Here is a 21,427-nt window from a genome sequence, read left to right as displayed (position 1 = left end):
AATGATGTTATAATAGAACACATTTTACTTTAAGATGTGCAGCATGTGTGAAATATCGCCAGGGACAATATAAACATCCTGGAAACAGGAATAAGTACGTTGCCCCCTTAAAATGATGAAGCCCTTTAATAGTTTTAAATCTTTCCAGCCTGTCTGTAGCCAGTGGTGTCATGTTTGAGGTGCTTTTAACCTACAGTTATGGTAGTCTGTTTACATACACTCATCACAGGCATGAGTGTCATGGTAATTTGGGGCTTTTAAGGATTTGTTTAAACTGTTCTTTTTCCAGGGTGGAATGATTTTTACAGCATACATATTTAACTATTTTAAACTGGACGCACAAGTTTGAATTTATTTTTGATTCTCTCAAATCTGAAACTTCATGGGCCTTGGCAAAGTTAAAAGACAAAAGTTATTAAAAGATTTAAGTAAGCATATGTAATTATTTGAGTATATATATATATATATATATATATATATATATATATATAAAATATTATTATTATTATTATTATTATTCATTTTTTTTTTACCCTGTGTGGATTAGAGAAAATCCAAAAGAAGTTCAAACTTGTGCACCCAATTCTTGTTTTCTTCATTAAAGATGTATGCTGTGCAATAACTCCACCCTGGAAAAAAAAAGTTCATGGAAGTTATTAAAAGCCCCAAATTACGACGGGTCATGCTCACTTCTAACCACAACTGTAAAGTAACTTCCCCAAATTGTTCCCCAAACAAACAAAAAACAAACTATTTTTAAAAGTGTCTATTATATCCGGATATTGATGATTGATTCTGTTTATTTCCAATAGGAGGAGGTGCTATAGGGAAAAAAACACACAAAAAAACAGCTTATACTACAGTAAACTAAGACGATAGTAAAGAATACATTATTTGAGCAAGATTTTCAGCTTTTTTTTTTTTGCACTTTCATTATGAACTTATTAAATTACACCCCAGCAAGTGCTGTGCACCCACGGACTGCACGAGTTTCCGGGGAGAACTGACATTCCCAACATGCTATTATTTCCCAGTCAACCCTAACTTATATATGAACATACATGGTCGAAGTAACTGAGTAACTTTATTCAGCTCTACGCTGCGTGCCCTTGTGACAGTTTCAGCAGTTGTGCGACAGTAGGGAGCCTGAACACGGTGTGGTGGTCTGGATCTGGGTGGAGTTAAGGATCCGTGTCACGCACACTGACAACTGGGAAGCACACACACAACAAACAGGTGTCTTCCTCCTCTTTCAGACGCACAGTCACACTTTCGGGGGGCCTCCTGTCCGCACACTGAACGCTCCTCTTTCCTTTATCTAACTTTTAAAACTCCCCGGAAATCATTTTGAAACACAGCTTTCACACAATGCACGCGGCACAGAAAGACACCACCTTCACCAAGATCTTTGTGGGAGGTCTTCCTTATCACACAACCGACTCAAGTCTGAGAAAATACTTCGAGGTGTTTGGAGAAATCGAAGAGGCCGTTGTTATCACTGACCGGCAGACGGGCAAATCCAGAGGTTATGGATTCGTAAGTAAATCTTGTAATTATATAACGATTCGGTCAGCTGAACAAGTCAAGTAGAATGCGCTGTTTCGCGTGCAGGAGTATAATCTCATGGAAAATGCGTTGTCCTAATTTAGGTGACCATGGCAGACCGGGCCTCTGCCGACCGAGCCTGCAAGGACCCCAACCCCATAATAGATGGAAGGAAAGCCAATGTGAACCTGGCGTATCTTGGGGCCAAACCCAGGGTCATTCAGCCAGGTGAGGGACTGGACCTCAGTTTTGTTTTTATTTTCTTTTACAATCGAATATAAAAAGAACTAAACTAAATTAAGCTAATTAAAGTTTATGGAAACAAATCTAAGAAAACTTGTAGGTATTTTTCTTCCTGGGTTATTTTTATTTTAAAGATTTTAAACAAATGTTTCACAATGGTCTGTATCAACTCCAGGCTTTGCATTTGGTGTGCCTCAGATCCATCCAGCATTCATCCAGAGACCTTACGGGTATGTGAAGCTACATTTTGTTTCTGTCACAAAAATCTGTCTCTATTAGAAATGCCCTTGACTATATTTTTTTCATTATTATTGTTTTAAACGTGTATTTATTATTGCCTCCATCTGTTTCACCCTGACTGATGACATGTGAGTGTACATGTGTGCCCCTCTGCTTGAGGTTGATTGTGAAGGAAGTGAGCGTTTGTCCCCAGCCACTGCAGGACTTGTCTTCATGTTGTCTATTTCTCTCTGATCTGACAGGGTCGGTAACGGTTAAAATAGCTGATGAAGTGACATGATGATTTGAGGAATAGCTGAGTCTGCATTGGGCAGAGCGCTAAAGTGTTACCTGTATACTCTGACATACACAAACGAACAGAAATGGTGACTAGATGCATGGAAATCTTCTCCTGTTGTTGTTTTCTTTGATGATTTTTTTTTTCAGTTTTCCATAGTACATAGATTGGTGTGTGCCTTGTTTTCAGTATGATGTGGCGTTCAGCTTAACTGTGTGCTTACTTCTACTTGCAGTGGGGGGTGTGGGGCGTTCAGAAGGGGATTTTTTCATACAGACTTTTCCAGTCATCATAGGGAGTTATAACTCTGCGATGGGGTGTTGATTCTTTTTCCCGTTTTAATGATTGTGCTTTAGCCTGTGTTTTTATTTATTTATTCCTGGTTTCTGGTTAACATGAAGTTCACTGTGTTTTGTTGTCAAAAGGGGTTGGGGTTGACGATCACTCAGTGTGTTAATTTCAAATTCAATCCCCGGCAACAAAACAAACACTGGCTTGCATGTGGGAGTTCATTTTCTGTTTCCTTACCCATGATGCTGTGTTTTGTTTTGTTTTTTTGTTTTTTTTTATTGGGGTTTTTTTTTTTTCAATTAACCTACTGCTTTCATTTGTAGCTTACATCTACAGGTACATATACTGAACATTTTCTTTCTGATCAGTCACAAATATTCAGTGTTTTTTTTTTTTTTGCCATCACTCAAGTGGTGTGTATGAGTGTGTTCGATTGCCTCCCTCTTTGCAGAAAGGCTGTGCTTTGGTGAAGTAAGTTATTTTTTTAACAAAAAGGTTTCAAATTAAAGCTGGATCACTCTGCTGAAATTTTAGCGTTATGAATTCATTATTTTAGCTGTGACACATGAGTTTAGGTGTGCTCATATAGTCCCTGCAATATAGGGTGAAGACAAGAGCTCTTAGCTCATCTCTTAGGCAGCAGCTGTTGGCTACAGTGATCCGCATGGCCTCTCAAATTCAGATGGAAAAAAGGGAGTCACTCAGCAGCGCTGTTAATAATGTATGGCAGAGACGGAGCCGCTCGGCTGCGGACGACAGGTGGGACGAGCCATGCGCCCATGAGGCGTTTTGGTTATGTGCTGGGGATTACCCATGTGCCCTGGTGATTTACAATGCACCTTTATTTAGCTCTCCACTTGCAGGACGACAAAACCTCCATGCCCTCCTTTCAGTAGTCACACTTAAAGTCAGCTGTGACCTTTACAGCATTTAAACACTTTGTAGTAAAACCAAGTTGCGTCACAAAGCGAGGATACCAGCGTGATGGCTTCTGTCTTGTCAAGTTGAAAGCTGTTAAAGTAATTAGACGGGTCACGCTCAAAAATAAGCATTGGGAGTTTTCTGGAATCGATGTGCCTCTATAAGACAAAAGAGTTAGCCTTTGTTTCGCCTCCCATTTTCACTTATCAGTGGGGACACCTTCAGTCTGATCGTAGTGAGGTGTAGGCAGTTGTTGAGGAGAGCTCTGCCATGTGTCACTGAAGGAGAAGATCAGCTTGTCCTTTTGCGATGACAAGAGGAGCAAAAATAGCATGCAGCCAGCCTCCCTTGTCACTCAAGTTGGCCGTGCGTGTGTATTTGCGCGGGGTGGTGGTATGTCTGGAAGGGTAGAAGAGGTGCACGTGTCAGTGGATAAATATACTTTACACCTGCTCCTCGGTGTATTTGGTTAGCGTGACTCTGACAGAAGTTTAAAGTGGAGGCAAGTTTACCCAGATACAAAGGTTGTATGTTTCCATCATCATCAAATGGAGATGTCCCTTTATTACACAGTCTTGTTTATTTCTTTTTCAAACAGCCATCTGCACAACATGATACAGCTAAGCACCTACTTTTGATAAGATGCTGTATGGTTACTTTAACAGCTACGTGCAAAACAGTCATTTTTTTCTTTTTCTTTTGCGTTTAAGGACCTATTAACATGTGTGGGCATGCTTGTATGTGTGGTGTTGGTGTTGCAGTATGTGGGCAGAACCATGTCCATTTCTCGAACTGATATGTTGTGTTTTTGCGATAAGCTCGCATTTTGTCAAATATGGTTTTCAGTGAAGCGTTGGGGTGCAGAGCTTGGCTATGTCTTCTTTTAATGCCTCACTGTGTTTCAGATTCGGGTGCTTTTTGAAATTTAAAGCTACGCTTGTGTTTCTTTGTGGTTTTTGCTGCTTTTTAACGTTTCATTTCTAGGTAGGGTTTTTATTTTTTCCGTTAATGAATGGATTTGCTGTGTTCTGAGGACTGGACTGACATATTTGGCACCTGCTTTTCAGTTTTCCAGCGTTGGAAAGATGACTGACTGTGGCTCTGTTCTGACCCTGTGCATCTTTGTGTCCTACAGGATCCCAGCTCATTATGTCTTCCCTCAAGCCTTTGTCCAACCCAGCGTGGTGATCCCTCATGTACAACCGTCTGCGGCTACAGCAACAGCTGCCGCTGCCACTTCCCCATACCTTGACTATACTGGAGCAGCTTATGCCCAGTACTCTGCAGCTGCTGCGACTGCTGCTGCTGCAGCTGCTGCCTATGAGCAGTATCCGTACGCAGCTTCACCAGCACCGACGAGCTACATGACTACAGCGGGGTATGGGTACGCTGTCCAGCAGCCGCTTGCCACCGCTGCCACCCCAGGAGCAGCAGCAGCTGCTGCGGCCTTCAGTCAGTATCAGCCTCAGCAGCTCCAGACAGATCGCATGCAGTAAAACCTTTAAGACTACCTTACAGAAAGAAAAGAAAGGGAGGTGAGCTCTTTCCACGAAGAGGGTGAAGGGAGGAGATGCAGACAGATTGAGGCTGATTTAAAAAGAAAAGAAAGGTTGTCACTTCCAGGTTTTAACTAAGCAGAACCTCTACCAAAGAGCGAGAAGACAATGTTGAGACAAGTGAGGAATGTATATTTTATTCAAGTGAGATCAGTATTGGATATAAATGAATATTTAATATTTATTCAGCAGTAAAAAATTTGTCAGGTTAACTGAAGTTGACTCACTGGACATCAAGACAGCTGTTGCTGAGTTTTGTATATATGTTGCAGGGGTAAGTCCAAAGTGCATTCATGTCTTATGATCAGATTTCTTCCACGCTAATTTAAAAATCAGCGATAACACCTGGCGACAGTATGTTACACCTTCATGCAGTTCTCAGTATTGAAATAGTTTCGGACCATTTTTTTTCTTTTTGTTTCACAAAGCTATCCAGGCACTGATGGAAACGTCAGTGTTTATTAAGACTTTTTATATATATATACACATATATATTATTGTTTGGAGTGAGGTAGATTAGAGACCCTTGGGAAAAGAAATCCCTTTTAAAAAGTATTTTTTTCTGCGGTACATAAGACAAAATGCTCTGGTGACAGCTGAAGCTGGTAAAAGCACTCGCGCGTCTTCCCTTTTAATCACTCAAGTATGTTCAGCTAAAGGGAAGAAACGCTGTTGAATGTGAATCTTTCATTTTCATAAAATGTTTCATCGTGTGTTTAAATTATGCTATTTATGTATTTATTATGGAGCCTTACAGCAATAAACCCTTTGTTTTCATATGTTAGTATAAAAGTCTACTGTGGAACATGTCCATGTGTGCTGCTGCATTTCTCATGATCAAGAGCATATGATGGATGTGAACGCTAGGCTTTGCAAAGCTGTCGTCTGTATAAAGAACAAATGATGAGTGGAAAGGTAGCAGTAACTTTAAAGTGTTTCTTTTTTTCTATACTGTTCTGTTGTTTTTATGTTGTCTAATAGATTAATAGCTCTTTAATGTCACTTTTGATACTTGACTAATTTGATAACTGAGAGGCTGTTTTTAAAATTGATCACATTTTATGTCTTTTGACATTAAAGGTTTTCTGATGCAAGAGCAACAGCTGTTGACCTTGTAATGCATGACTCAACTATACAGATATTTTATTTGGGAAATAAATCAAAATTTACCTTCAACTGTTTCTGTGTTCTTGTTTAATTGTTTGGCAGTATGAAAGAAGATTCTCCAGGTTTCTAAAAGGACGTTTAAAGCTGTTCTTTGGATGTTGGCTGCCTTTTGCTCTGTTCTCCATCAAGATGACTGTGTTTTAGGGATAGCTGTAAACACTCGCTGTTATCTCTCTCTCCTGACCTCTTCCATTCATACCGATGATGATTTGAACCCAAAACCTTCACCTTTGGATTCATCACTCCATAAAATGTGTCCTCACTCATGTTCAGGGCTGACAATCCTTAAGAATGGCGTCTTGACAGCCACCTTCCTCTGAGACCATTTTTGATGAGGCTTCAGTGAACAGCAGATGGAACCGCTTATAGGTCAGGTTCTGTGTCAGGTCTAATAAACGATTTTTCTCTAATATCTCTCGGTTTTTCTTACCAAAGCTGCTGCCTCCTGACACCTGCTGGTTAATGTGAGTATTGCACACCATTGAGTCGTGACACCTTGAGCTCTGTGGTTATGTTTTCCCACGAACGCCTGTCTCACATCGAGCACATTACTTTCAATTTTACTCACACGTTGGGCGGAGCTGAAGGCCAGCGGCACTGCCAGGCCTGACGCATTCAAGCCATATCAAAATTACTTAAGGAGGTTCTTTGATTTGTTTTTAATTTTAAGATTTGCTAAAGCATTTATGCACACACTATACGTTGAATACCAATGACATAGGGGGCGAAATCTTCTCTTACAAAAATGCTGGTTAATCACGTGAAAGTTAAGCGAACATGACCTGACGTCGGTCAAAGTAACTCATTTAAAATAAATTTAAACATGGCTTAGTTGATATCGAGTTTTGGTGTTTATGTGACGTATTTAAAAAAAAAATAGCCAGTGTCCTATCAGAAAACTTTCTATCTTTACGGAAAGAAAAAGCTCGCAAATCATTGCGGTGAGAACATCGGTATCACCTGTCCCATTTCTCCCATGTTTCGTGAACGCATTCCGTCTGTCGAGCGCGTTAAGAGGAAGTCGTTCTTTAGCAATCACAGTGCCTTAAAATTCAAAAAACCTGCAAAACGACACCCACAAATGATTCAAAGGGAAGCCATTTGGAACTGAAACGTTTCTTCCCAGCACTGTGAGTAGCATTTAGAGACTTCAGCTATCATAACTGTTGATCTCTGCTTCCTTTCGCCTGCCTTTTTTTTTTTTTTTTTTAGAAAAACATGTCTATATTATGTTAATCAATTTAACAGAAAAAAAACTCACATGCTAATTCGTTCTTTGTCAGAAATATGACATGTATTCCCATGTCTTATTTTAATTCAGAGGGCAGAATACGTGAGCTAAAGGGTGGTTTCGTGGATGAAAGTCAGATTTGTGGCCTATTTCTTTTATACTGTAAACCTCGCGATTCTCGGGATGTTTCAAACGGTGCCGATTCTTTTCTCTTTTTTTTTCGACCCTGGTGTCAAGTGAGCTCCACATGTGGACTCGTGCTAGCGGCAGAAGCACTGACAATATGTACAGTGGTTACAAAACGCTTGTTTTAATTGAGATATCGGTGTTTGTGGGAAAACAATAGGTACCGGAAGTAACCGCTTCCACGTGACTTCTGTATCGCTGCGTGTGTATGTGTATACTCGCTGCCAACATTATCTGTCAAGTAGCATATTTGTTGTTCTTCTTTGTATTTTATGCTTTTCAGAGGTTATCTCGTATCCCTGCGCACCGGACGGTATCTGCTCCTGATCTAAGGCGGAGATGACTACCGAGAAGACTGAATACACTCCCGTGGTGGTGGGAGCATCTCAGCCACCTCTCCCCGGGCAGCCAGCATTTCCCGTTGCCTTTGGCACGAACGTGCCGGGTCCAAGTACGCTCGAGGGCCACGTACCTGGTGCTGGTGTCCATCCCTTCCCTCCACCGACTGCGTTTGCACCCGGTGTCCCGGGAGATTTCGGAATGGCCGTGAACCCCAACCAAGGACAGTCAGGATTCGCCAACCCATCATATCCTGCATATCCTCCACCAGCATATGGCTTTAATGAAAATATCGCAGGTGGGTGTTTGAAACACTGCCACTTTTTTTTTTCTTTTAACTTTGTTCTCAGTTTGTCATTGCCATTGCAGGAGAAGTTTTCCATAATGAGGATCCACCAGCTTTTCATGAGAATCAAGAGTTTGATTTTGGATTGGATAACAAGACCATACGACGAGCGTTTATACGAAAGGTAAGAAGATGCTTCGGTTATTTTGAGCCACATATATTTGTAATATTTTCATCAAGTATCTTTGAAATAATCAGCAGGGTTATGTTACTTAAAGCTGAAACAAATGACTAAAACTAATATTTCCTACTTGGTAGGGTCAAACAGATACTTCAGTACAAACAAGATATTTACCTTGTTTATTATTTACAAATGTGTGTTCACTTTTCCCTACAGGTATTCTTGGTGTTAACCGCTCAGCTCATGGTGACATTCGCATTCGTGGCTGTTTTCACCTTTGTGGAACAGGTCAAGGTGTTTGTAGCGGCGAACATGTGGACATATTTGGTGTCCTACATTGTGTTCTTTGTGTCCATTTGCGTGATCAGCTGCTGTGGAAATGTTCGTCGTAGACACCCTTGGAACCTGGTTGCACTGGTAAGCCAGGGGGTGTTTTCGTCACTGTGTAGATTTTGGGGAAGGAAATCCTACTTGCACTTATGTAACTCCTTCTTTCAAAAACTGAGTTGGTTAATTTATAAGAAGTCGAGGGGTCAGGCAGCTTTTGTCCTAAAGTGTTGACATTTTGTACTTGAGGTTTACAGTAAAAAGTTGTGTAACTGTAAAATCATCTGTGATTTATCTGCCCGCTGATGTACTGTGCTTGTCTTCTTTACAGTCCATTTTGACTCTAAGTATGTCCTACATGGTGGGAATGATCGCCAGCTTCCATGAAACCGATTCGGTGATCATGGCTGTGGGCATCACAGCAATTGTGTGCTTCACGGTGGTCATCTTCTCTCTGCAGGTTTGTACCTGTAGATCTCTGCCTCTGGTCTACATGTCGAGTGCGTTAATCATTCTTCAATATGTAAATAATCATAGGTTTTTCTTCTTCCAACAGACCAAGTATGACTTTACTTCCTGTTACGGGGTACTTTTCGTCTGTTTAATTGTCTTGATTGTCTTTGGCTTCCTCTGCATCTTCATCCGTGACAAAATCCTGCATATTGTCTATGCTGGACTGGGAGCATTACTCTTCACCTGTGTAAGTCCTTAAACAAACTTGTCACTACTGCTAGGTCGGATTTGTGCGAAATTTTGTGTTGGTGCTTTTATTTTGTGATGCTGTAACCTAATCTAAATTGGTCACACATCAAAACAACAGTAATCAGCTGACATTTGTTTAGGGTCTTTCTTTAGAGTTCAGGGTTTATTCGTGTACCTTGTGGCTGGATTTCATACAGATGCTTTTCACAGAAGTCTGGTCAGTGGTTATAAGAAGGAGCAGACAGTCACAGAAAATAAGGAAGAAAGAAATGAACAAGACAGACTTTAAGAAACACCTGTCTTCAACCCAGACTTGCCACAGCACCCCAGGCAGCATTAAAGATGTAAACATTCGGTGTGACAGCAGTGTTTGTTTTCAGAAACATTACCATCACAGAACAGCTTTTTAATAATTAAAGGACTACACTCACCAGACACTGTTAGCTGTACCAGGCTAGATCCCGTTTTGCTCTCAGAACTCTAATTCTACATGGCAGGATGGATCCATGCTTTTTTATAATTTACACCAAATTCTGACCTTGCACCCGGTGTGGTCTTCTGCTGCTGTAGCCTATCTGCCAAGGTTCCACCCATTCTGGTGCTCATTTTAGCTGTAGCTACATATTCCTGCCTTGTTATTGGCTAATTAGATATTTGCTTTAACAAGCAGTTAAACCAGTATACCCAGTGAAGTGACTGGTGAGTGTACATTTAAACGAATGGCATGTTGAGTCTGGTCGGAAAGGGAATAAAGTGAAAGTGAATAACAGAGTGGTGGTTTCGCAGAGACACATTATTGAAGCTTTAAAGGTTATTTGAATGTTCATCTGGACAAGCAAAATGAAACCAACCTATCTCCGTAGCTTGATAGTGGCGCTAACTGTAATTTGGATAATGGAAACTGGAACTAATGTTGCACCACACATGAACAGAAGTCAGATCTTTATATATAAATTTTACTTTTTCTTTTTTTTTCTTTTTTTTTTTCCTGTTATTTATTGGTGAAAATCTTTGACTGTATTAAATTTGTGTGTTGCAGTTCTTGGCTGTGGACACTCAGATGCTTCTTGGCAACAAGGAACTGGCCCTGAGTCCCGAGGAATACGTCTTTGCTGCTCTAAACCTGTACACAGACATCATCAACATCTTCCTCTACATTCTCGCCATCATTGGCAGAGCCAGAGGAGGCTGAGCAAAGGGAGCGACAATCAAAACTGTTTTCTGTTCAAACACAGAAGCGAATTCTGATAATGTTGATTTTTGCTTTGCTTTGTAGTGTGTATTCGTTACATAGTTGAAGATTGCTTTTGCTTCACCCAGTAAATGTAGTTTTTGTATGATGCTATGTAGTGTAAGTAGGACCACATAGCCTCCAGCTTAGAGATTGCTACAGTTTTCTGCAGTATATGTACAAAACTTGTATTTTGGTTTAGAAAATTGTATCCTATGCCAAACAAAACCATTAAAAAGGACAAAGGTTTGCCAAAATGATCCCAAGGTTTTTTCTTTTTGTTTTGGTGGGTTTTTTTTGTTTGTTTTTTTTACCAGGAGGAGTTTTAATTAGCCAGAAGAATGCTTTGTTGATATCTAGTCTCATTAGCATGTGGACTTTGGGATTGTTTTGTCAAATTTTTGTTTGCTGGGATCAAAAGTGAATCTTTAATGCTTAACCTAAAAAAACCAGCAGAAATAAGGGCTAAAATGTGCAGTAGATGAAACCGTAACTGCAGCCAAACCTAAATATAAATGTATGCGACTCCATGACAGCTAGGCAAGATTAATCCAATGATGAAACCTTTTAAAAAGTGATGAATTAATGGTCATTCCTTCATGTATCGAGGAAACTTAAAATCTTGATGTGCTCTCTCTCTCTCTCTCTCTCTCTCTCTTTCGCTCTCTCTCTTTCTCTGTTTTCATTGAACTAAAAGAATCCTGTCAAAGTCAACTGCTGCCAGAGTTCTGTTGTCATTTGAATTGATACAGTTTTGTTTTGGGGGCAGTTTGCGGCTTAGCTGTGAAACTGAGACCCTCCAATGAATCTGGAGCAAACTGCTGTGGCCTTGCGGTTAAAAAATGACCAGCTCAGGCAGGACAATGATCAGCTGAAGTCGATATTAAGTGTGGTCAAAGAAAACATAGACCTCAGAGCTAGGATGGAGAGCTTCAACAAAGACACTCTGGAGGAATTAACAGGTATTGTGGTTTTCTTTGCCACCAGGTGGTGGCATCAGTGTTGACTTCTGACTGGCTTTGCTTAGAAATCTATATTTTTTACTTCTTTAAACAAGTAATGTTATGTCTACGTGATGTATAGTAAAGTGTAAGCATTTATAAATATATTTTTTCTGTATTTTATTAATCGTCCTTAATATGTAGATCCAGCATTTTAAAAAACAACACTTCGTAGTAGAATAAATGGACCCAGGCTATTTTAAAGAAAAATAGCCTGGGTCCAATCACTTTGTCCTCAATCTCTCTGTATTAATGACTAATAAATATTATTTTCAGTGTACATTAAAGTATTTTCAAGTTAATTGTTTGAATGGCATTGCCCCGTTCTTTGAAGCGTACAAAGGCTAGCGAGGGCAACAATAGATCCTTGGTAAATGCATGTGCAGCATAATGACAATTGCTTTTATTTAATTTAATTTATAGAGGCGTATTTGTTATCCTGCATATTACGAGCAACATGCTTTTCAGGCATCTGTGGTTAAAAAAAGAGTGGTTCAAATACAGTACGATAATATAAAGTACTAGAGAGATAAAAGGGGTAATTTAAGTCAAATTGGGTTATAAAATGGGACATTTTGGGGGGAATGTCATTACACACACACACTCTCTAATCCTTCGGTTAATCCATACTTTAAAATCAGGTCTATGCCATGGGGTCAACCAGCTCAGAAGGACTGAAACAAGTGTGATGGGGTTACGCCTCCACTCTGGAGTTACAATCAAAGAAAAGCTTTTGCAATAATCACTGGTTTATTAGACAACTTTCACTGTGCACATACCTCTGATTTTCTGCTTGTTATTAATGACGAATAACAAGGCCGTTGTTTTTTATCAGTTTGCTCCATCTCAGGAACAGAACCATTAACTCAGTGGCAGCGCACCTTTGATGAGAAACAATTCAGAAAAGACTTGCAACAAACCAAACCCAAATGGGAACATCGATCTTCGTCTCCCATCGACTTCAAGTCTTTCATCCAAAGCTCTCTGCACACAGACGCAGATGAGACAGCTGAGCGTCACAGCCGCAGAACTGATGTTCTTCTTGACAGCAAGGGTGATTGTTACTTCAAATGTAGAAAATGTTTGAGCTGTAATTGCACTGTTGACACTCTAAGAAAGGAATAATTCATTTTTATTATCGATCTTCAGCCCCAAACAGGCTTCTTGGAGAGATTTGCTATCAGCTGGATAGGAGAATTCTCTCCTACATCTTCCAGGGTCACACGAGGCTCTACGGTTTCATAATGGCCAATATACCAAACAAGATCATAGAGGTAAGAATTATCACAATGATATAATGAGGAGCTCAATTTAATTAGTACAAATGTGTCTGTTGAGGAGTTTCCTGTTTAATATGGCAGTGCTCATATTCACCTTTTATTTACTCATTACAGGTTAGCACACATCCACTGACAGGGAAGGTGGACCAAGGCTATCAGCTTCATCTCACTCAGAGGCATGCAGAGCTCGTGGAAAGGCTGAGCCAGCGTGGGTATAAAGAAGCACTTCACCCTCCTTTTACTGAGTTCATTGTGAACACCTACGGGATCCTAACGGAAAGGCCAAGTGAACACAGCACACAGGAAATGGACTACAATAATCCAGACTTCCTGAAGAAGGTGATAATGACCACTGCACCTAGAAAGCTTCACAAGGACCTGCTGGTTGTGCTCACTTGCCTCTGCATGATGGCAGAAATGGACAGAAAGCCACTTCTTTTTTGGTAGCTCCAGATCCAAATTTGGCTTTGCACCATCCTGAAGCTGGAATAAATGATTCGACATAGCAAATAATGTGTGTCTATGATTTTGTGCTTAATGAAAAATGTCTGCCATTTGATAGAGAAACCCAAAAATGAAACTCACAATTGCACATGTGTTTAGTCATTTCAACAACACCAATCAGCCAGCTTTATTTAACCAGAAAAACAATGAAGTATCCAGGGGGTTTAAGACTGTCACACACAAATAAGAAGCACAGCTTGATGACAGATGTCTTAACAGTAATTTGATTTCAGCCAATATTCAGTGCAGTGTGGACTGCTATGGTATCCCCAACATTGGGGATCATGAGATACAGCATCAGGAAGTTTTCGTGGACCTAACTTTAAAGAGGTGATACTACAAAATGGCCGATATAGGTCTAATGCAATCTGGAGTTCTGTTTCCTCGCTTTGTTTCACATGTGAAGTAATCTGTTATTCTACAGTACTTTCTAAAATCTCAAGGCACCCCTCATTTTTGCTTGCAGTGACGTTCTTGTCATTTTTAAATAGTCCTGAAAAATAACTTTTCGGGATTTCTGAGGATCTATCAAAGTTTTTCTTTGCACATTGGCTGCTTCCTCAGCCTGATTAAGTCAGACGAATTTGTTTGTTTGCTTGTCTGTTAAACCACGTGAGACGACACAGTTTGACATAAAATAGTGTTTCTGCACCTAAAAGGTGATTTACAAAGAGCTGTTGTTACCATGTTGTGCAGTTCGTCCCTAATAAATACATAAATGAATGAATAAATAAGAGGAAATTGGATAAGTTTAGGACAAAGGGAGAAGGGAGTCTAAAATCTATCTACAGCAGATGAACAGTATCTAAAAGTTACATTAGGGTTGACACAAGACTTTTGCACAGTACTGTATATGCTATGCATTTTTAAAAACTGAAATTGAAGCAGGACAGTTGCTGGCTCCGCAGTATGTAGTTTAGTTTGTCGTCAAGTAGGACTTTATAATTTTACTTTTATTATCGGAAAGTTTCATTTGTTACGTTAAGTCATATTTACGTCACTAACAATAAGTAAATATACTTAAAACAATTCAAGAAAAAAACACATGTATGGAAAATAAACAGCACAGTGACTTAGAAATATCAAATTCAATGGAGTTTTTCATTTGGCGAACAACAGCAGCTGATGCTGTAGGTCGCCCCAGGTGAGGTCACGTGCCATACGGGGCAGACACCATGACAACTCTGTAGGGGTGTGGCTTAACGTGACACACACCGAGCAATAAGAGCAATATGGTTTTATGTATGTTCAAAAGGACTGCTTTACTAATGTTATTATCTGCTTTCAAGCTAGACCGTACGTGTTTTCTACCGAGCATGTGCGAACAATACAAAGAAATAAAATAAACATTTCAACCGGCTGCTCGTTGTGTGGGTTCATCAGACGGACTGTGCCAGTTTACATGCTAAGGTAAGTAGACGTGTGACTTCCACGTTAGCTGGTGTTTTAAGCTAGCAATGCAACATCAAGGGTGTATAATGATAAACGACATGTAAAGAGAAGTGTTAGCATTTACTGAGAAAAAGATTGTGGGAATTCAAAAGTATGAATTTGAGAAGTGAAACGGTTAGCTTAAGCTTACTTGCAGATGGCCGATGAAGAGAGAACGTGTTATTCAGCTACATTTACCTGTACAAGTATGTTGCGAGCAGTGGCACAGAGATCTCTTGCTGATTAAGAGGCTAGATGATGATTTAAGTTACGTTAGCCTGTGTTTGTGTAACCTAGTTTTATTCCGTGATTTTTTTTAATAGTTAGGAATGTTAATCGAAAGTCAGAAATGGTCCTCAACCTTTGAACGCACCACCCTGGGGGTCCATTGTTAAGCAGTGTTTGTAGTATGATCTGGATTTTCACTGTGAATTAAATGCATCACCAGTTCATATTGCTACAGTTAACGCCCTGATAGAGAATATGCTCGCCTTGGATCGATATAATTGTATGTATGTGCTTTTCAAACGACAAAAAGCAGCAGTACAAGGTTTGAACAAGATAAACATTTGTACTGTTTTACTTTACATAAACTCATGGGCCTTAGATGGTGTGTTAGATCTGTAAAGACACAAAGGTGTGGTGCTCAAGGCAAATTTTCACTGAAGCCTTACTCTGCCTTTAGTTAAATAAAAACTCTACAGATGGTGACAGCTGGATAATGTCAAGGCTGTTTCAAGCATGTTTTTTTTTTTCTCTTCTTTTAAAAGCAATCATTATGCATTGCGTAAACAATGAGTAAGCTGTCTGTTGTTTCCTGTGCATTTGATTATACTGCCTTCAGTTCTGTGCAGATGCCAGTTGCTTCATGCTTTCCAGAAATGCATGTACGGGCATGAAGTCGTAAAGCAGGTTATTCCATGAGAACGATTATTTCCTTTTTCTTGTTTCAGTGTCCAGTGGATCCCATGAAGAGGAGACGCTGCACAGGAATGAGGCCAGGCCGAGAAGCTCTGACGTTGTTGATTGTTGTTTAGAGACTGTAAATCAACATGGCCCTGCAGGCTTCTGCCTTTCCTAATGGCTTTGTTGCAGGCATCCATGCTGTGGGATGGGCTTTTATCGTGCCATGTTTCTGGTTTCTTGATCGCCTCATTGCTGTGTGCAAGTCCACCACTCTGGAGCAAAGTCAGCGGCTGGAACAGGAATGCTATCTTCGCCCCCTCGAGGTCTTTTTTGGCTCCATTACCTTCTTTATTCTTTTTCTCGCTACTGCCCCTTTGGCTTTTCTTGGCTTTCTGCTTTGGGCACCTCTTCAGGCCTGCCGCAGGCCATTTAGCTACCACAGAGAGATACCATCCTTACCAGAGAAGGCAACAAACAAGGGCTTTGAGCTGACTGGTAAGGCGTCATTTGTCTTTGCTTCAGCCAACCTTTGTCTGCTGCCTGACAGCCTGGCTCGCTTTAACAACTTGGCTAACACTCAACGTAGGGCAACTGCTATTGGCCAATGCATTGTGCAGGGCATATCTCGCCCTAATATCCGGATATTAGTTGATTCCCCCAGCAGCTGTGGTACTCTCAGCCCCTCCAGCAGCATTCTTCCCACAGTGAACTCACCTACATACGGGGCTACAGTAAGTCAACATCCTGACCCAGCTGAAATGCATGATCTAAATCTAAATTCTAACATAGATTGTGTACCCAATGATGATACAGAAGAGCCTTTGAATGAGTCCACCTTTCCCCTCCTCAATTCCAACCGTAACTCTAACCAACAGGACCAATCAAGTCAGCAAAATCCCCGAGCTTTGAGCTCTCAGGGACTCCGCCAGCAGAGTGATGTACCCTGGGAGATATCGCCACTGTTTCCAGCCAACGTCGACATACTGTGCCTTGAAGAAGTGTTTGATAAGAGGGCTGCACGGAAGCTCACCAATATATTGAAGCTTGAATTTGGACACATACTGTATGATATAGGTGTGTATGCATGCCAGCCACCATGCAGATGTTCTTCTTTTAAGTTCTTCAACAGTGGGCTCTTCCTCGCCAGCCGATTCCCTGTCCTCGAGGCCCAGTACCACTGCTTTCCAAACAGCCGAGGAGAGGATGCACTGGCTGCCAAGGGTCTGCTTTCTGTTAAGGTGCATTGCTTAACGTCCCCCTCTTTAATCTGTCTTTTCTTTTTTTCCCTTTTTTTTTTTTTTTTTTTGTTTTGAAATCTTCAGATCTGCTAGTTTTGGATGCTTGCACGTCATCGTATAGGGATAAATTGTGTTCAACGTTTCATTTTAGAAGTATGCTTTCATATTTATGGACAGGAAGTGGAAATTTCATCAGAGCTTAGCTGATCTGAGATAAAGAACTGAAACTGTGAGCAAAATTCGTGACACCTCAAAAAGTTTAGAAGTCAGTTTAGGTCCATTAGTTAACTTTATGATGTGGAAATATGTGATATAAAGTAGTGGATGCATGCATAATAAGGAGGGTCATCTTATGAAGTTACAGACATTTTTAGTGAGGTATTGAGTGTTGATTTCATTGGACTTTGTTGCTTTTATGTAAAATAGAATTAATACTTGGGCTTTTGTATCAGTTTGAATAAACAGAAAATATGATGCCATGATTGTTTTTTTTGTTTTTGTTTTAATTTCTAGGTGCTTATTGGGAAGAACCAGAAACAGAAGAGAGTGGTTGGCTATTTTAACTGCACACACCTTCATGCACCAGAGGGTAGGTCCCAATTTCTGATTTGGCTTAATTAAACAAATTATAAAATCTTTTCATATTTAAATTTTTTTATTTTTTAATTTTAAGTTGTGTTTAGGAGACCCTCTGTGTAATCCTATTTCAGGTGAAGGGGAAATTCGTTGTATCCAGTTAGAAATGGTAACTAAGTGGATCGTGGAATTTCAAGCTGCCAACAAACAACCTGATGAGGATGTTGTTTTTGATGTACTCTGTGGAGATTTCAACTTTGACAACTGCTCACCTGGTGTGTTGCTGTCTCATGCAAGACTTTATTCTGTTAATATTTTTCCTTTTTGTTAATATTGTGTTTTTAACCAGTTTTTAAAATGTATTCATCTAGATGATCGTCAGGAACAGAGTCACTCTGTTTTTGAGGAATACAAAGACCCTTGCAGGGCCGGACCTGGAAAGGAGAAGCCCTGGGTCACCGGTTTGTACTATTTATTCCCTGTAGCACTTCATAGTTTGACTATATGACAAATTTCAACAAAGATTAGAGAATTTTTATGGTTTGTTTTTGAAGGTACTCTGCTGGAACAGCCCACATTGTATGAAGAAGATGTAAACACCCCAGAAAATCTACAGAGGTACTTTTGCCACTTTTGTTGTTTTCAGGAAAACTAAATTTCTGATAAGAAATCCTTACACACTGTTTATGGTTACAGCAACCTGCCCTGTCTTTTTCATGCTCTTGTAGGACTTTGGAGAGTGAGGATCTGAGAAAGAGGTTTATCGCTCCTCCTGTACCTAAGGCGGACTTTCCGTTGGTGTACCCTGAAACTGACCAGCCGTGGATCGGACGACGGATTGACTATATCCTGTACCGCGAAAGCTCCATTTCGAAGCAGTGCCGAACAGTATGTGCCTCTCTTATTTCCCTGTGTTCAGTCCCCAGTCTTTTCATTTGCTCATTTGTGTTTGAAATGTTTATATCTGTAGATCATTCAGAAAATATTTGCAAATTGCAGAACTACTGACAGCCTCCTCATTTAGAAGAATAATTTATCATTAGAAAATGCATAAAATCTTTTTTTCCATTTAGGAAATTGAAGAGGTGACCTTTATAACTCAGCTGGCTGGGCTTACGGACCATATTCCTGTGGGACTCAAACTGAATGTGGTTATGGACTCAGACTCTGCTGATGAATGAGGACTCATTCAAACAACAGTACAAAATGCACAAAAAAAGTGCACTGCTTTACTCTGTACAGGTACAAGAGTGTTTTGACTATATACTTGAATTTGTAATTTTAATGACCAAGGAGATTATACCTCAGGTGAACTTTACACATTTTTATAGCATAAAGGTTTTATAATCGATGCATTTTATATATCAGGGGTTGTTCAGGCCAGAGGTGTTGATTTTATAAAACAGTAGCATTCTCCTGTCATAGCTTCCTACCAAAATAAATGCAAATAATGAATTTTATACCTTTCTTTCTGACAACATTTAAGAGGTGCATTTTTTTACTTGTCCTTCTGACACAGCAGACAATAGTACTGTTGTGACTGTCATCCAGCTGCTAGACAAAATGTTGACAGCACACAATTATGATTATAATGAACAAAAGTTTCAACAAACAGTTCATTAGTAAGTAGCAGTTTTGTTTTCTTATATACACAACCATGCCAGTCTTACAGTTCATCAAAGTAGCAGAGGCTTTGAAGAAAGTAAATACGAAATAAAAAGCCAGAGTGATTTAAATGTTGCTGGAAACTGAACTTGAACTTGAAATTAAGGAAATAATGAATATAACCTCAACTCCAATTTAAGAGCTGCAACATTTGATGAGATGCAACAATAAAATATGGCAGGTGAATTGATATGTACAATTAGATGTTCTTCTGGAAAACCTTGAGTCCTGGCATTCATGTGGATGTGATTGTGACGCACACCACTCACCAAAACAGTGATGCTCACATTCACTTCAAAGGCACCTCCAGACGGCGGGGCAGGACAATACACTTCATTTGAGACTTGCTCAGAAGAATAGACCAAGCTGTTGATCCCACCTGCAAAGTCTGCAGATCTAAATGCAATTGCATGTCCACTGGATATAAAGGAACAGCCAAACATCACAAGACATCCCCAGAGTTCCTGTGTCCATTCCCCGAATGGGTCAGCTGGTTTAATGGGTCAGGTTTTCATCATATCTTAAAGAAGGAAGTGTATATGCTTCAGTTAGTGGTTTTTAGATCTGGACAAATGTAACAAATTAAATCAGGGGTTCCTCAGTTGTCTGTTCTTGGACTATTACTCTTTAGCTTTTACATGTTCCAGCATAAAATATCCTATTCAGATGATACACAGTTGTAGTCATCATTTTCCTCCAATGATCTAACCCTTGTTTGCAAATTAATGGAGCAATAAATGATCATAGTATCTGCTGTCATCATTTTCAACATTATTTTAGAACTGAACAGAGACGAGGCAAATATTTGTTGTTGCTCAAAAAGGTCAGAGAACATTTGTTCATATTTATCATTCATTTCTCGGAAACACAATGAGCAAGTCTGGTTTGATAACTGGTTTGTTCACTAGATGGGCTTTCTATCACTTTAAAGTGCATATTCAAAATGAGGAATGTTTTACCTCAACCTGACTGTGAGAAATTGGTCCATGCATTCATATCACGCAGGTTAGACTATTTGAATGCTCAATTTGCATCAGTGGGACAACTTCAGCTTATTCAGAAAGCAACAGGCAGAGTCCTTATGCATACAGTCAGGTCCATAAATATTGGGACATCGACACAATTCTAACATTTTTGGCTCTATACACAACCACAATGGATTCCAAATGAAAAAAACAATATGTGCTTTAACTGCAGACTGTCAGCTTTTATTTGAGGGTATTTATATCCAAATCAGGTGAACGGTGTAGGAATTACAACAGCTTGCATATGTGCCTCCCACTTGTTAAGGGACCAAAAGTAATGGGACTATTGGCTTCTCAGCTGTTCCATGGCCAGGTGTGTTATTCGCTCATTATCCCAATTACAATGAGCAGATAAAAGGTCCAGAGTTCATTTCAAGTGTGCTATTTGCATTTGGAACCTGTTGTCAACTGTCAAGATGATATCCAAAGAGCTGTCACTATCAGTGAAGCAAGCGATAATTAGGCTGAAAAAACAAAACAAACCCATCAGAGAGATAGCAAAAACATTAGGCGTGGCCAAAACAACTGTTTGGAACATTTTCAAAAAGAAGGAACACGCCGGTGAGCTCAGCAACACCAAAAGACTAGGAAGACCACGGAAAACAACTGTGGTGGATGACCGAAGAGTCCTTCCCCTGGTGAAGAAAACACCCTTCACAACAGTTGGCCAGATCAAGAACACTCTCCATGAGGTAGGTGTATGTGTGTCAAAGTCAACAATCAAGAGAAGACTCCACCAGTGTGAATACAGAGGGTTCACCACAAGATGTAAACCATTGGTGAGCCCCAAAAACAGGAAGGCCAGATTAGAGTTTGCCAAACGATGTCTAAAAAAAGCCTTTACAGTTCTGGAACAACATCCTGTGGACAGATGAGACCAAGATCAACTTGTACCAGAGTGATGGGAAGAGAAGAGTATGGAGAAGGAAAGGAACTGCTCATGATCCTAAGCACCTTATCAGTGAAGCATGGTGGTGGAAGTGTCATGCGTAGGCATGTATGCCTGCCAGTGGAACTGGTTCTCTTGTGTTTATTGGTGATGTGACTGCTGACAAAAGCTGCACGATGAATTCTGAAG

The 21,427-nt window shown here is 40.1% G+C and overlaps 4 protein-coding genes across 5 annotated transcripts; all 4 read left to right on the top strand.

The window, feature by feature from the left end:
* The first annotated feature begins 1,205 nt into the window (after nucleotides 1-1,205).
* Nucleotides 1,206-6,249, top strand: rbm24b (RNA binding motif protein 24b). Its single transcript, XM_080896733.1, has 4 exons — nucleotides 1,206-1,536; nucleotides 1,650-1,773; nucleotides 1,964-2,018; nucleotides 4,653-6,249. Exons 1-4 carry the CDS (start codon nucleotides 1,369-1,371, stop codon nucleotides 5,011-5,013), a joined length of 708 nt encoding a protein of 235 aa, XP_080752859.1. The 5' UTR covers nucleotides 1,206-1,368; the 3' UTR covers nucleotides 5,014-6,249.
* A 961-nt stretch (nucleotides 6,250-7,210) lies between these two features.
* On the top strand, nucleotides 7,211-10,983 carry grinab (glutamate receptor, ionotropic, N-methyl D-aspartate-associated protein 1b (glutamate binding)). The gene is made up of 7 exons (XM_080897505.1): nucleotides 7,211-7,370; nucleotides 7,941-8,294; nucleotides 8,366-8,466; nucleotides 8,680-8,880; nucleotides 9,122-9,250; nucleotides 9,347-9,490; nucleotides 10,532-10,983. Exons 2-7 carry the CDS (start codon nucleotides 7,997-7,999, stop codon nucleotides 10,682-10,684), a joined length of 1,026 nt encoding a protein of 341 aa, XP_080753631.1. The 5' UTR covers nucleotides 7,211-7,370; nucleotides 7,941-7,996; the 3' UTR covers nucleotides 10,685-10,983.
* Nucleotides 10,984-11,525: 542 nt separating this feature from the next.
* On the top strand, nucleotides 11,526-13,500 carry LOC308406018 (speriolin-like protein; the record flags this gene model as incomplete). Its single annotated transcript, XM_080896826.1, has 4 exons — nucleotides 11,526-11,685; nucleotides 12,560-12,778; nucleotides 12,874-12,998; nucleotides 13,119-13,500. 4 exons carry the CDS (start codon nucleotides 11,526-11,528, stop codon nucleotides 13,449-13,451), a joined length of 837 nt encoding a protein of 278 aa, XP_080752952.1. The 3' UTR covers nucleotides 13,452-13,500.
* Nucleotides 13,501-14,700: 1,200 nt separating this feature from the next.
* smpd5 (sphingomyelin phosphodiesterase 5) lies at nucleotides 14,701-20,083 on the top strand. 2 transcript variants are annotated; one of them, XM_080896477.1, is made up of 9 exons: nucleotides 14,701-14,918; nucleotides 15,893-16,576; nucleotides 16,721-17,083; nucleotides 17,597-17,672; nucleotides 17,794-17,934; nucleotides 18,031-18,120; nucleotides 18,214-18,277; nucleotides 18,388-18,547; nucleotides 18,733-20,083. In XM_080896477.1, exons 2-9 carry the CDS (start codon nucleotides 15,992-15,994, stop codon nucleotides 18,838-18,840), a joined length of 1,587 nt encoding a protein of 528 aa, XP_080752603.1. In that variant the 5' UTR covers nucleotides 14,701-14,918; nucleotides 15,893-15,991; the 3' UTR covers nucleotides 18,841-20,083. The 2 variants fall into 2 exon arrangements, with proteins under 2 accessions (XP_080752603.1, XP_080752602.1); XM_080896476.1 differs by having other exon boundaries at nucleotides 15,893-17,083.
* The last annotated feature ends 1,344 nt before the right edge of the window (nucleotides 20,084-21,427 follow it).

The sequence above is a fragment of the Rhamphochromis sp. 'chilingali' genome (assembly GCF_963969265.1).
Source record: "Rhamphochromis sp. 'chilingali' genome assembly, chromosome: 11".
Lineage (NCBI taxonomy): Eukaryota > Metazoa > Chordata > Actinopteri > Cichliformes > Cichlidae > Rhamphochromis > Rhamphochromis sp. 'chilingali'.
Note: the sequence above shows the minus strand (reverse complement) of the source record. Positions and strands in the feature narration are given on the sequence as shown.